Source organism: Gavialis gangeticus, unplaced genomic scaffold (assembly GCF_001723915.1).
Source record: "Gavialis gangeticus isolate Ggan-Ray unplaced genomic scaffold, GavGan_comp1, whole genome shotgun sequence".
Classification (NCBI taxonomy): Eukaryota; Metazoa; Chordata; order Crocodylia; family Gavialidae; genus Gavialis; species Gavialis gangeticus.
Genome location: NW_017728992.1, coordinates 194,873,544 through 194,885,934, shown reverse-complemented (window position 1 = coordinate 194,885,934; position 12,391 = coordinate 194,873,544). Strand labels below are relative to the sequence as shown.

The window sequence follows — 12,391 nt, the reverse complement described above, 5'->3', positions numbered from 1 at the left end:
CATGGCATCAGAACCCAAATCAAACTTGTAAGTACCAGGCAGTTGTCATCCCTACCCTGTGGTATGGGAGTGAAACTTGGACAGCATATTGGAAACACCTAAAGACTTTGAAACGTTACCATCAGCAATGTCTTTGAAAAATTCTCCATGTCATTTGGAAGGACAGAAACATGAATGTCAGCATTCTGGTGCAAGTAAACACCACCACCATGAAGCCAAATTTATATGGCAGCAGCTCTGTTGGACAGGGCATGTCATAAGGATGCCTGACAACTTGGCTCTCAAAGCAGGTCCTATACTCCGAACCCACCAATGGTCAGCACTCTAGGGTGGGCAAAAGAAGCAATTCAAGGACAGTTTGAATCTCTTATCTGAAAAAATGTGTAATTAATATCAATGCTTGGGAGGTTCGAACACTGAATTGTTCCAAATAACATGATGTATGACAAAGCATTGACAATTTTGAACAAATGGAGACTATGTACATAGATAGACAAATGAGACAAAGGAAAGATCTATGACCTGATGTCACCAAGATCTGTTCCTCCCAGCTTCCTGGAACTATTTGCCATTGGACATGCAGATCTCTGCTTGGCCTCCTCAATCATATGTGGACTCATCAATTACTTCCTTATTTACTGAAAGGCTGTCATCCTCGTATTGAGTAATAGTCTATGATAGAAGCAAGCAGAACATTCTCTGTCCCCGCAACAAAGTTTTACGGTTTGGTTAAACATGGGTGGGTTTTCCTGGAGACAGAGAAAGCCTCGTCCCAGCACAGTGGCCAGGCCCTTCTCAGATTTCAAGTCTGTGTTCCAAGGTATGGGGGTGCTATGGAGACTTTTTTCCTTTGGTCAGCTAGAATTTTAAATAATGGATAAAATATGATGCATTTCCCAATCTCATTCTTTAAATTGACTAAAATGTTGTCTGAAATTTTCTCAAAATTTGAGCCTGAAGCACTTTCTCAGTATCTGAAATTTCAATTTGAATGGGTAAATTTTGGTAAAAATAGGAATAGACTGACAGCAAACCTCGTAACAAGAAATGTTAGGCAACTGTAATTAACATACAGTGATACTAGTCCCATATGAGCTGTGCAGTGCATGCACGAGATGTCTACTGGAAGGTTTTCTTACTTTACTTGCACAAGTCTTTTTTAAGTTATGTGCACATGAGTAGTGCGTACCAAAGAAAAATAGTTAATGATTGTTACTAGAGTAAATATATTGAATCAATTTGCAGATCACAGGCAGTGTACATTTTAACGCAATGATTTTAACAAGCCTTTGGTTTGATCTCAATTTTAGGAGCCACAAAAATAGTTCCAGTTGAGGCTGCTCCCCAAGAAACGGAACCGACAACAAATTCTGAGGCAACTGTTCAAGACCAAGCTCAGCGAAGAGGCTATCAAGAATATGCCATTCAACAAACACCCTATGAGCAGGCAATGAAATCAAGCAGGTAATTTTAAAAGCATTTAATTTTCTTGTGTTGAACATGGGACAGAATTTTTTTCTGTCTTCAGTTTTATATAAGCAGAACTTCTGATGGTCAGTAGGCAAAAACACTTTGCGTGAGACATGGCTGCTCTTTGTAATGTGAAAACTTCCTGCCGAATTTTGTTTTTTGCATACCTTTAGTCCATAATATAGAACAACGACAGCCTACTTTGTGATTGTATATCAGTACTCTAATTATAACTGTTGTTTGGTTTTATTCTAGGTTAGGTCCAACTCAGCTAAAAATTTTTACTTGTGAATACTGCAACAAGGTATTCAAATTTAAACATTCTCTCCAGGCTCATTTGAGGATTCATACAAATGAAAAACCTTACAAATGTTCATACTGCAGCTATGCCAGTGCCATCAAAGCTAACCTCAACGTGCACATGAGGAAACACACAGGGGAAAAATTCAGTTGTGACTACTGTGCATTTACATGTCTCAGCAAAGGCCACCTCAAAGTCCACATTGAGCGAGTCCACAAGAAAATTAAGCAACATTGTCGCTTTTGCAAAAAGAAATACTCGGATGTCAAAAATCTAATCAAGCATATCAAGGAAACGCATGACTTGAAGGACAAGAAGGTGAAAGATGTGTTTGATGAGCTCCGCTTGATGACCCGAGAAGGCAAGAGACAGCTGCTTTATGACTGCCATATTTGTGAACGCAAATTCAAAAATGAACTGGATCGAGACCGTCACATGCTAGTCCATGGTGATGAAAGACCATTTGCTTGTGAGCTCTGTGGCCATGGAGCCACAAAGTATCAAGCACTTGAACTTCATGTTCAGAAACACCCATTTGTTTATGTCTGTTCTGTATGCCTGAAGAAATTTGTCAGTTCTGTAAGGCTCCGTGCACATATCAAAGAAGTCCATGCAGATTTGCAAGAAACTTCTGTTTTTACCAGTTCTATCAATCAGAGTTTCTGCCTTCTGGAGCCTGGAGGTGATATACAACAGGAAGCACTGGAACAATTAACACTGCCTGCAGATAAAATCACTCTTGTAAGCACTGAAGCACTTAGCATACCAAAGCAACTTAACTGTAAAGATGAAACAAATACTATCGAGGTAAGCCATAATGATCAGCCTGACAGTCATTTAAAAATTGAGGCTGCCCCTTCCTTAGAATTGGAAAACTCTCTGGTGGAGAGTGCACCTGAGCTGCCCTGTCAACCGTCAACTGATGCAGAAGTATCACACACTGAATCGCATGCGGCGCCAAATTGTTTTTTGCTGAAAAATGCTGCTAGCACTTCAGAGGAACCAAAATTGTGTCCTGGAAATGAACAGGAAGTCAACTGTGATAGTTCAGTAAATATACAGGGTGATGAAATCCAGCTGCTGTTGCCGGGAGGCAAAGACTCAAGTGTGAATCACAATGATATAAACATTGAGAGCCTTTCAGTTTCTGACGAGAAAGGTCAACCCTTTCATGCTAGTGAATTAGAAACAAGCACATCATCAAATCAAAACATGGCAGAATCTACAAATCCTCTTCCAGCACCAGATTCCAGTGAAGCCATCAGTCCAAAGCCAAACTCTAGTAGCACAGCTTCTGATACTCGGGGAGGAGCTGTGGCCTTTATGCAGATTTTGGATGGTTTACAAAAGAGACAAATGAACACAGAGTTGTGTGAGAAGATAAGAAAAGTTTATGGAGACCTGGAATGTGAATACTGTGGTAAGAACCAGTAGAACTGTGTGAGTTTTATTTCAAATGAATCACATAACAGTACATTTTTATCGCATTCTTTTTTTAAATATATAATTCACTGCAGTTTCATGGTTAAGCAATGATTCTGGGCTGGATTTTGTCATCCAGTCCAATTTATTTTGTTCAAAACATACAACTGTCAGGGAAACTGAGAAAGAGAGAGGTCTTGTCCAAACAAGACTTTGCTTTACCAGATTCTTTGTTAGTATTGCAGCCCTGCTAGGTATTATTTTAGCAGCACAAATTAAGGCTGTGCACTGCAGATTTTAACATTTACATGGGTCACGAAAAGATGCGTGTATATACACCAGATCTGTATGCTGGCAGTTTTCATTTTCATACTTGTATAAATCTATTCCTTTGAAGTGAAAAGTTTTAGTCTTAGGATGAAGCTGTTTTGATTCTGTTGTTCTGGGTGGAAGCTAGGAAACTAGAGGGAGATTACTCTCTTCTGACAGCCCCCAAATGGGGAAGCTCTGAATTTGATTTGTCTTTACTGCCCAGGAAGGGAAGGGAATTAAAGTTTAAAGAAAATCAGTTAAAAGCTTTGATACTTTTAAGTCAACGTATTTGTGCTTTCATTTCAAGGCATTTCTGGAACCTTCATATAATTAAGTTCAGAGTGTCTGAAGATGGATAAGTGCTAGCTTGGTTTACTGGCATATTGATAGTTCAGCTTAACCACATTTGCTACGGGCACACGCATTAGAATGCAGGAAGAGACTTTAAGGGTGTCTTTCCACGTGCTCTGGGGGTGCTCTCATTAAAGCTCCTGCAGCATCCTGTATATTCAGCGTCCCCGCTACTCATTCAACAAGCTGTAGTTAAAGGCCCCTGCTGCCATTTTGAAGCACGGGGATGCTGAATACGCGAGACACGGAGGCTGCTGGAGTGCACTAATTAGCACGCTCCATCAGACTCAATTAATCGAGTCTGGTCCAAGGCACTGTAATTACAGTGCATCGAAGCAGCATCTCCACACATCTACAGGCACCCTAAAAGACTTCCTCATTGGGAACACATTTGTTAACATATCCCACATAAAGGGTGACATTCATACAAGGTCACTATTGCGTTTTTCTAGTTGTGCATGTAACAGTGAAGTAGCTTTGAGACAACTTAATAGGTATATTTTCATTAAACACAGAAGGAAGGCTTTGTAAAATTGTGGTTTGAATAAAAGGGAACTGAACATCTGAATTTTTTTACAATATCAGTTTTTACAAATGTCTTTAGAAATTACTTGTTTTCATGTTTAATTTTATTTTTAGGCAAGTTGTTCTGGTACCAGGTCCATTATGACATGCACGTTCGTACTCACACTCGAGAACATTTATATTACTGCTCCCAGTGCAATTATTCCTCCATCACCAAAAACTGCCTTAAGCGCCACGTCATACAGAAACACAGCAATATTTTGCTGAAATGCCCCACTGAACACTGTGACTATTCTACTCCAGATAAATACAAGCTTCAGGCACATCTGAAAGTTCACACAGAGCTGGTAAGTAACAGAATAAATACTCTTTGCTTTATCAAAATTCTGTCTCATCTCTGTAAAGTCACTTTCTTTGAACATTTCTTTCAAATTTGATTGGAAAAAGTCTTAATGCTTTGTCTCCTTACCTTCTTCCTGGCTGTTTTAGGGCTTGAGACTTTAAAAGGGGGTATGGGACTGTTGCTACTTCTGATTCTTTCCTCAGATATTAGTACAACAGACTAGTATGTTGCTGTAACTGCTAGGTTAAGCTGATTTAGTTGTAAAGGAAGGCATTTTTATGGCTAGTGTGGTTAAATCTGGTGAGTCTTCTGTTACAGCTATCATTTCCATTCACGGTGGATCAGAAGGGTGAGACACCTACTTCTGAAAGGAACACAGTCTTGTTCAGGTTCCCACCCCTGCATTGAATTACTGGGTCAAGTGCCTGATGGGCTATGGAGGTATGAGTGGCCAGTCAGCATCATCCTTTTCAGGGCTCTGTCTGCAGCACATTTATTCAAGAGCATCTAAGGAATTCCAGAACATGTTGCAAGCCAATTTTGCTTCAAGAAGCTCTGCCTATGATCCAGTGCCTCTGTCTGAATATTATGCAGAAATCAGTATTTTCTACACCAGATTTGCTCAGTTGTCTTCCACATCTGAGTTTTCAATGTTTTGTTGTGCTCTGAACTGCAGTTTTAAATTACATAAGTATTTTATGAGCATCTAGGAGATAGAGGCTTTTTTATTGCTGTTAGATGAAGAATTTGTAATGAAACCATCATGAGTGTGCAACTGACATGTGCATCTTTAAGCAGAATTGGAATTAATGCAGTATATTACAGATATTTATTAAATATTTCTTTCACGGCTCTTATTGATTCCATGAATCTGTGTGGTATAGCTAGTACTGAATAAAGCACAATTTCTGATTTCAAGGAACATTTGGAAAGCTGTTCTAGAATGTATAATTAAATATTATTTACTGGTAGTGCCAGGAGGGTGGCATGAGCTATATCCTAGTAATTTAGATTTATTGCAAGACATTCAGACAACTCCAACAGTAGCAATTTTGTTAAGTACCTTTTGAATTCATTAAAGTTACTTTTGAATACATTGTTTACTTCTACATAGAAAAAAACATAGTAAATAACAGTTAAAGTTGCGCAGAGAGAAGATCCATATGCACCTCCCCTTAAAAACAAGAATTACTGAGCTAAAGGCATATTTGGGCTTTTAACTGCCCCTTGGTTATGTAAGTCCCTATCTGTTCTCAATGTGTAAATCGTACAGTATACATACCACATTTCTCTAGAAAGCAAAACTTTACTTATCACCTAGTCTGTGCTAACATGTCTGTTGGATGCAGTGGATCAGCGAAGCTGTGTCTTGTTTTACTAGAAGCATGATGTGGAATAAAGAGTTTGTCCTTAGAGTGCATTTTTTCTTATACACGGATAGTTCTGTGTAATTGCTTTGAAAAGCTGTTAAGTGTAATGTTTTCAGACCCTCCTTGCTCAGGTAGGAGTTAGACTCTTGGTCAGTATCTCCAGGAGTTGGAACAGAACCCTCTTATGACTCTTACCAAGTGCTGGTCTGTGGGGACCTGCAGGAAAGTTTATCTACAACCACCAGGAGATAGAAAAGGAAAGGAGACGATCTTATATTTTTAGATATCTATTTTGTCTCTTATTTTTACTTCATTTCAGATAGTCTAGAACTTCCTGAATATAGCTGACACTTCAGCAAAACTGCAACATAGTGCAATAAAACTCCAGCTCCTTTAGACGCAAGTTTTCTCACTTTTTTTGAGTTGAATAGATGTAATTTCTTAAAGAGAACTGAAATTTATTATAACCAGACAGTTTTCCCAGTAGTGGTTCCATTAAATTGTTCTGAATTCATTAACCTTACTCTTGTAATATATCAGTAGTCAAGTATTTACATCCTACCATAAAAAGGAGTAAATAAGTGACAAAATGGTGGCCAAGATTTAAAAAAAAATTGGAGTTTAAAGATACATTCCTAAATCCATATTCAAAATTGTCGAGCATTCAATAGCTCCAACTAATCTTCCCAGCCAGAGGCCCAGGACCTTGATGCAAAGTAGGATTGAGAATGCATCTCCAATTAGATTGCATTGGTAAGCAGAGTCTTTCAAATTTCACAGCGACAGCTATTATCAAATAAGTATTGAACATTTAAAGTGCACATTTGTTAACCTATATTTTTATCAAGTGATTCTTAAAAAGTATAACTAGAAATGGCGTTTTCCAGATGGATCTTTATACCTAAACCTTGTATTTTTTTAATACTTTACATACAGGTTGTACAGTAAAATATTTTAACCAATGTATAAGCATCTTCATGTAAGAAAAGCTGCATGGATGTATACGGAGGATGCAAATTCAAACATTCAGAAGCTATTCCCAGAATTAAAGTTGCCCGTGAAGCCTAAGTTTAACCCTTTTGCTTGAATACCTTCTGATACCATTTTTCATTACATGCTTATATACAGTATTTCTTTTTCCTTTTGTATCTCTTTCTCATTTGGCGCCTGGGGTGGCTGATGTTTTTTTCAGATAAATCAGATTTTCAGTATTTCTTTTTATCCTCATCATCATTCAGTGTAAGGCCTCATATCTTATTCTCTATGCACCATCCAAACCCTGCACTGAAAAATGGAATGATTAATTTTCTCATGGGCTCTTCTGTGGTACTTATTTTCACTGTATCTGTGCCTAATAAGCATTAATTAAGTTATCTTTGTAACACCCTGCATAGCAGAGAGGATTTTCATTGAGTGGGAACTGAGGCATAGGTTGCTTAAGACCAAAATTTGCAAATGTCTTCACTAATTTTCCATGCCAATTTGGAGACACCTAGGGCTTGATTGATCAGAGTGCTTAGCATTTCTATACCTCTTTAAATGTTCAAACCATGGTGTAAGGCATTACCTAATTAATCATCACAGCACTCTTGAATGGTAAGGAGGAATTATAATTGCCTCAGATAATGAACTGAAAGAGGCTCAGATCCATAAAGGTCCAGACTGACAAAAGTATTTAGGCACCCAGCTTCCACTGATGCAAACTGAAGTTAACTTAGCTAAGAAAACCCACTAAGTCAGTGGCACAGCAGAGATTAGGATCTAGAGGCCCCTTGCTCTTAACTTGGCAGGTGTTCCTTTGGACCAGGGATGTCAGACTCATCCATCCCCATTGTAGACTGGATGGGTGGTACAGGCTTAGTCCGCAGGCCAGACTGGGCCCACAGACCACCCCCACTCCCTTCTGACCTTCCTCTTCTTCCACCCCCTCTCTGCCCTGCCTGCTTCCCTCCCACCACACCTGATCAGGTGGCTGCTCCAGCCAGTCTGCCACTCGCACCATGAATCCCTCAGTCACTGGAACAGGCACAGCATGTGGCAAAGTCCAACTGGATTGTAGTGCCCCAGCTGAACAGCATCACATGTGGTGCCCGTTCCATGCAGTCTGGGATCTGGGCTGCATGTACAACAGCAACTGGCTCCAGTATGCTGGGGCACAGGGGAGGAGGGAGCGGTCTGTGGGCCCAGTCTAGCCTGTGGACCCGCTTTACACCATGAGAGCACATAGTGGTGGGTCTAACCAGACCTAGGGACAGTGTTGGGGCCAGATAAGGGTGCTCCATGTGGCCTGTGAGCTGTATGTTTTGACAGGCCTACTTTAGATCTCACTGCTTTAAGTGTTGGAATATTCGCCATTCTTACTGATTTCAGTTGCAGGTGAGTATGTCGGCCTTCTGGTAAGGTGTTTGGTATCTCGAATTAGACAGCTGGAACGTGACAAAAACAGTCTGTGGTCACGTGGAAAAACTCTGGTTTAAGTAATTAGTTCAGAACTCTGTGTCAGTGGCAGAAATCAGAATCCAGGTCCCCAGAGTTGTTTCATCACTGTATTCGGTAGCCGGAACCACATTACTGTCTTGCTACTTTTGTAGTCCGTGCCTCATTCCAAGCACATAGGAAAGAGGCGCACACTCAAAGTACCACCATTTTATCTATATTGCACTTAGAATAATAGAAAATTAGGGTTAGAAGGGACTTCAGGAGTCCAACCCTCTGCTCAAAGCAGGACCATCCCCAAATATATCATCCCAGACAAGGTTCTGTCTAGTTGGGTCTTTAAAACCTCTAACTATGGAGATTCCACAACCTCTGTGGGGAACCTGCTCCAGTGCTGTACTTCCCTCCTTGAAAGACAATTTTTCTTGATATCTATCCTAAAGTTCCCTTGTTGCAACTTGAGACTGTTGCTCCTTGTTCTGTCGTCTGCCACCATTGAGAAAAGTCCAGCTCCATCTTCTTCATAACCACCCTTCTGACATTTGAAGGCTGCTATTAAATCCCCTCTCAGTCTTCTCTTCTCCTGACTTAACTTAGCCCAGTTCCTTCAGCCTGTCGTCATCAGCCCAGTTCCCCAGGCCTAACCATTTTTGTTGCCCTCTGCTGGACTCTCCGACTTATCCGCATCCTTTCTGTAGTGGGGACTCAAAACTGAACGTAATACTCCAGATGTGGCCTCACCAGTACTGAATAGAGGCAGATTATCACTTCCCTCGATCTGCTGGCAACAATCCCACTAATACAGACAAGTATGCTGTTAGCCTTATTGGCGACAACGGCACACGGCTGGTTCATCATCAGCTTATTGTCCACTGTAAACCCCAGGTCCTTTTCTGTAGAGCTGCTGCTTAGCCAGTTAGTCCCCAGTCTGTACTAGTGCGTGGGATTGTTCTGTCCCAAATGCAGGACTTTGCACAATCCTCCAATTTGTCCAGATCTCTGAATGCTAGCCCTACCCTCCAGCATATCTACTACTCTCCCCAGCTTGGTGTCATCTGCAGACTTGCCAATGGTGCACTCTATCCCATCTTCCAGATTGTTGTTCAAGATAGTGACTAAAACCAGCCCCTGGACCGACCCCTGGAGCACTCCACTTGATACCAACTGCCAGGTAGACATCAAGCTGTTGATTATTACCCTTTGGCTAGGTACAGACATTCAGAAACCCAGGACAGAATTGATCCAAGTTGCACAGTTTTTTGTAAGCAGTGTAGTTCAAATCGGTAGCAAGCAGAATACACATTCGGCCTTTGGTGGGGGAGCAGGGGGAAGTAAATCTTAGACTGGGTTCTACCATTTTTAAACCAGTCTGTGTGCGCCAGACTTCTGTTCTGTTACAGGTATAGGCTGGTTTCTGATCACTTATACTGGTAAAAGTGCAGTGTATGTACCTGGCCTTGAAGCCCAATGATCCAGCCAATTTTTTGTTCACCTTACAATCCATTAATTCAATCCATTCTTCCTTAGCTTGCCTGCAAGTATGTTGAGGGAGACTATCAAAAGCCTAGCTAAAGTCAAGGTATATCACATCCGCTTGTCTCACCACATCCACAGAGCCAGTCATCTCATCATAGAAGGGTGGTCAGGCATTACTTGTCTTTGGTGAATCTATGTTGACTGTTCCTAATCATCTTCTCCAAGTGTTTAGAAATGGATTCCTTGAGGATCTGCTCCATCATTTTTCCAGGGACTGAGATGAGGCCTCACTGGTCTGTAGTTCCATAGATCCTTCTTCCCTTTCTTAAAGATGGACATTATATTTGCCCTTTTCCAATTGTCTGGAACCTCACCCAGTTGCCATGAGTTTTCAAAGATGATAGCCAGCATCTGTGCAGTTGCTTTGGACAACTCCCTCAGCACCCTCAGGTGCATCCTGTCCGGCCCCATGGACTTGTACACATCCAGCTTTTCTAAATAGTCCCTAACCTGTTGTTTCACCACTGTTGGCTGCTCCTCTGCTCCCCAAACTGTGTGGTCAGGTGCAGCAGTGTAGGTACTGACCTTGCCTGTGAAGACTGAGGTGGAAAAGTCATTGAGAACTTCATTTTTTTTGCATCATGTGTCACTAGGTTGCCTCTCCCATTCGGTAAGGGAGCCATACTTTCCCCGTCCCTCCTCTTGTTACTGACATACTTGTAGAAACACTTCTTACTAACATTTACATTCCTTGCTGGCTGCAAGTCCAGTTGCGCTTTGGCTCTCCTGATGTCATCCCTCTATGCCCCAGTAATATTTATACTCCTCCCTATTCAATTGTCCAAGTTTTCCCTTCTTTTATGCGTCCTTTTGGTGATTTAGTTTACTGAAGAGTTCCCTGCTAAGCCAAGCTGCTCTTCTGCCATGGTCTTCCTGTGCATCAGAATGGTTCATTCCTGCACCCTTAGTAAGGCTTCTTTAAAATACAACCAGCTCTCCTGGACTCATTTCCTCCTCAGCCTGGCTTCCCAGAGGATCTTGCCCATGCATTCCCCAAGTGCTGAGGTCTGCTTTTCTGAAATCCAGGGTCCTTACTTAGCTGCTCTCCTTCCTTCCTGTCTTTAGGATCCTGACCTTGGTCATCATCGTGTAGTCCCTGGTACCTAAGTTCCCACCCACTTCTACATTCCCCACCTATTCTTGCCTGTTTTGTGAGCAGCAGGTCAAGAAGAGAACAGCCCTAGTTGGCCTCTCCAGCACTTGGTACCAGGAGGTTGTCCCCAGCACTCTCCAAAAGCTCCCTGGATTGCCTGTGTACTGCTGTATTGCCCTCCCAGCAGATGTCAGAGTGATTGAAGACCCATGAGAACCAGGGCCTGTGATCTGAAAGTTTCTGCCAGCTGTTTGAAGAACCTCGTTATCCTGGTCTGGTGGTCTATAGCAGACACCCACCATGACATCACCCTTGTTGCTCTCCACTGACCTGAACCCAGAGACTTTCAACAGGCCTATCTCCAGTTTCATACTGGAGCTGTGAGCAGTCATGCAACTTCTTTTCTTAAAAAGCAACTCCTCTTTCTTTTCTCCCCTACCTGTCCTTCCTGAACAATTTTTACCCAACCATATAACATTGCTCCAGTCATGTGAGCTCCCACCAAGTCTGTTTTTTCAATCACATAATAGTTCCCTGACTGTGCACGGACACCCAATTCTTCCTGCTTGTTTCCCAGGCTCCATGTATTCATGTACAGACACTTGAGGTAACCAGCCAATTGCCCTACTTTCTCAGGAAGAATGAGAAGGCTTCCCCTGTTGCCCGCTCCTGCTTGTGCTTCCTCCAGGTCCCCTGCTTCCCCACTTGCCTCTGGACTTTGGTTTTCATCCCCCAGCAAATCTAGTTTAAAGCCCCCCTTATTAGGTTAGTGAGCTGGTCTGTGAAGATGTTCTTCCTTCTTTTCATTGGGTGGACCCCATTTCTCCCTAGCAATCCTTCTGGAGCAATATCCCTTGGTCAAAAAAGCTAAAGCACCATCATCTGTGCAGTAAATTCCCCACTCACTCTGGTCTGTAGTTAAACAAGGGACTTAAGTATTGATCTAATTGCTGAGTCTCAGCCATTTAGACTAAATTACTAGGTTAGTTACTCTTAATTAAAGAAAGAACGTGCCTTAAAGGCTCCTCTTCAAAGAGGTGGGGCTGTAAACTGACCTGCAAACAGCTCTGTTTGCTGCCCCTGTTCACTCACTCTGGGTATCTCCTTTTATACCCTCCTGGGCCTGGACTGACTGTTCCCTTGTTAGGGCTTTTGACAGACACAGGCAGCAGTCACTCAGCAGTCACCCAAACGCACAGTCCACCAAATAATCACACAGACAGCATGTCTTT

General features: G+C 41.8%; 1 protein-coding gene across 2 annotated transcripts in view; it reads left to right on the top strand.

Annotated features, from left to right (window-relative positions):
- The window catches only part of ZFAT (zinc finger and AT-hook domain containing), a 206,797-nt gene that overhangs the window by 90,941 nt on the left and 103,465 nt on the right, over nt 1-12,391 (top strand). For both annotated transcript variants that reach the window (XM_019528196.1, XM_019528195.1), the window contains exons 5-7: nt 1,311-1,464; nt 1,726-3,191; nt 4,496-4,728. In XM_019528196.1, the coding sequence (XP_019383741.1) occupies nt 1,311-1,464; nt 1,726-3,191; nt 4,496-4,728 (1,853 nt within the window). The remainder of the gene's footprint in view (nt 1-1,310; nt 1,465-1,725; nt 3,192-4,495; nt 4,729-12,391) is intronic.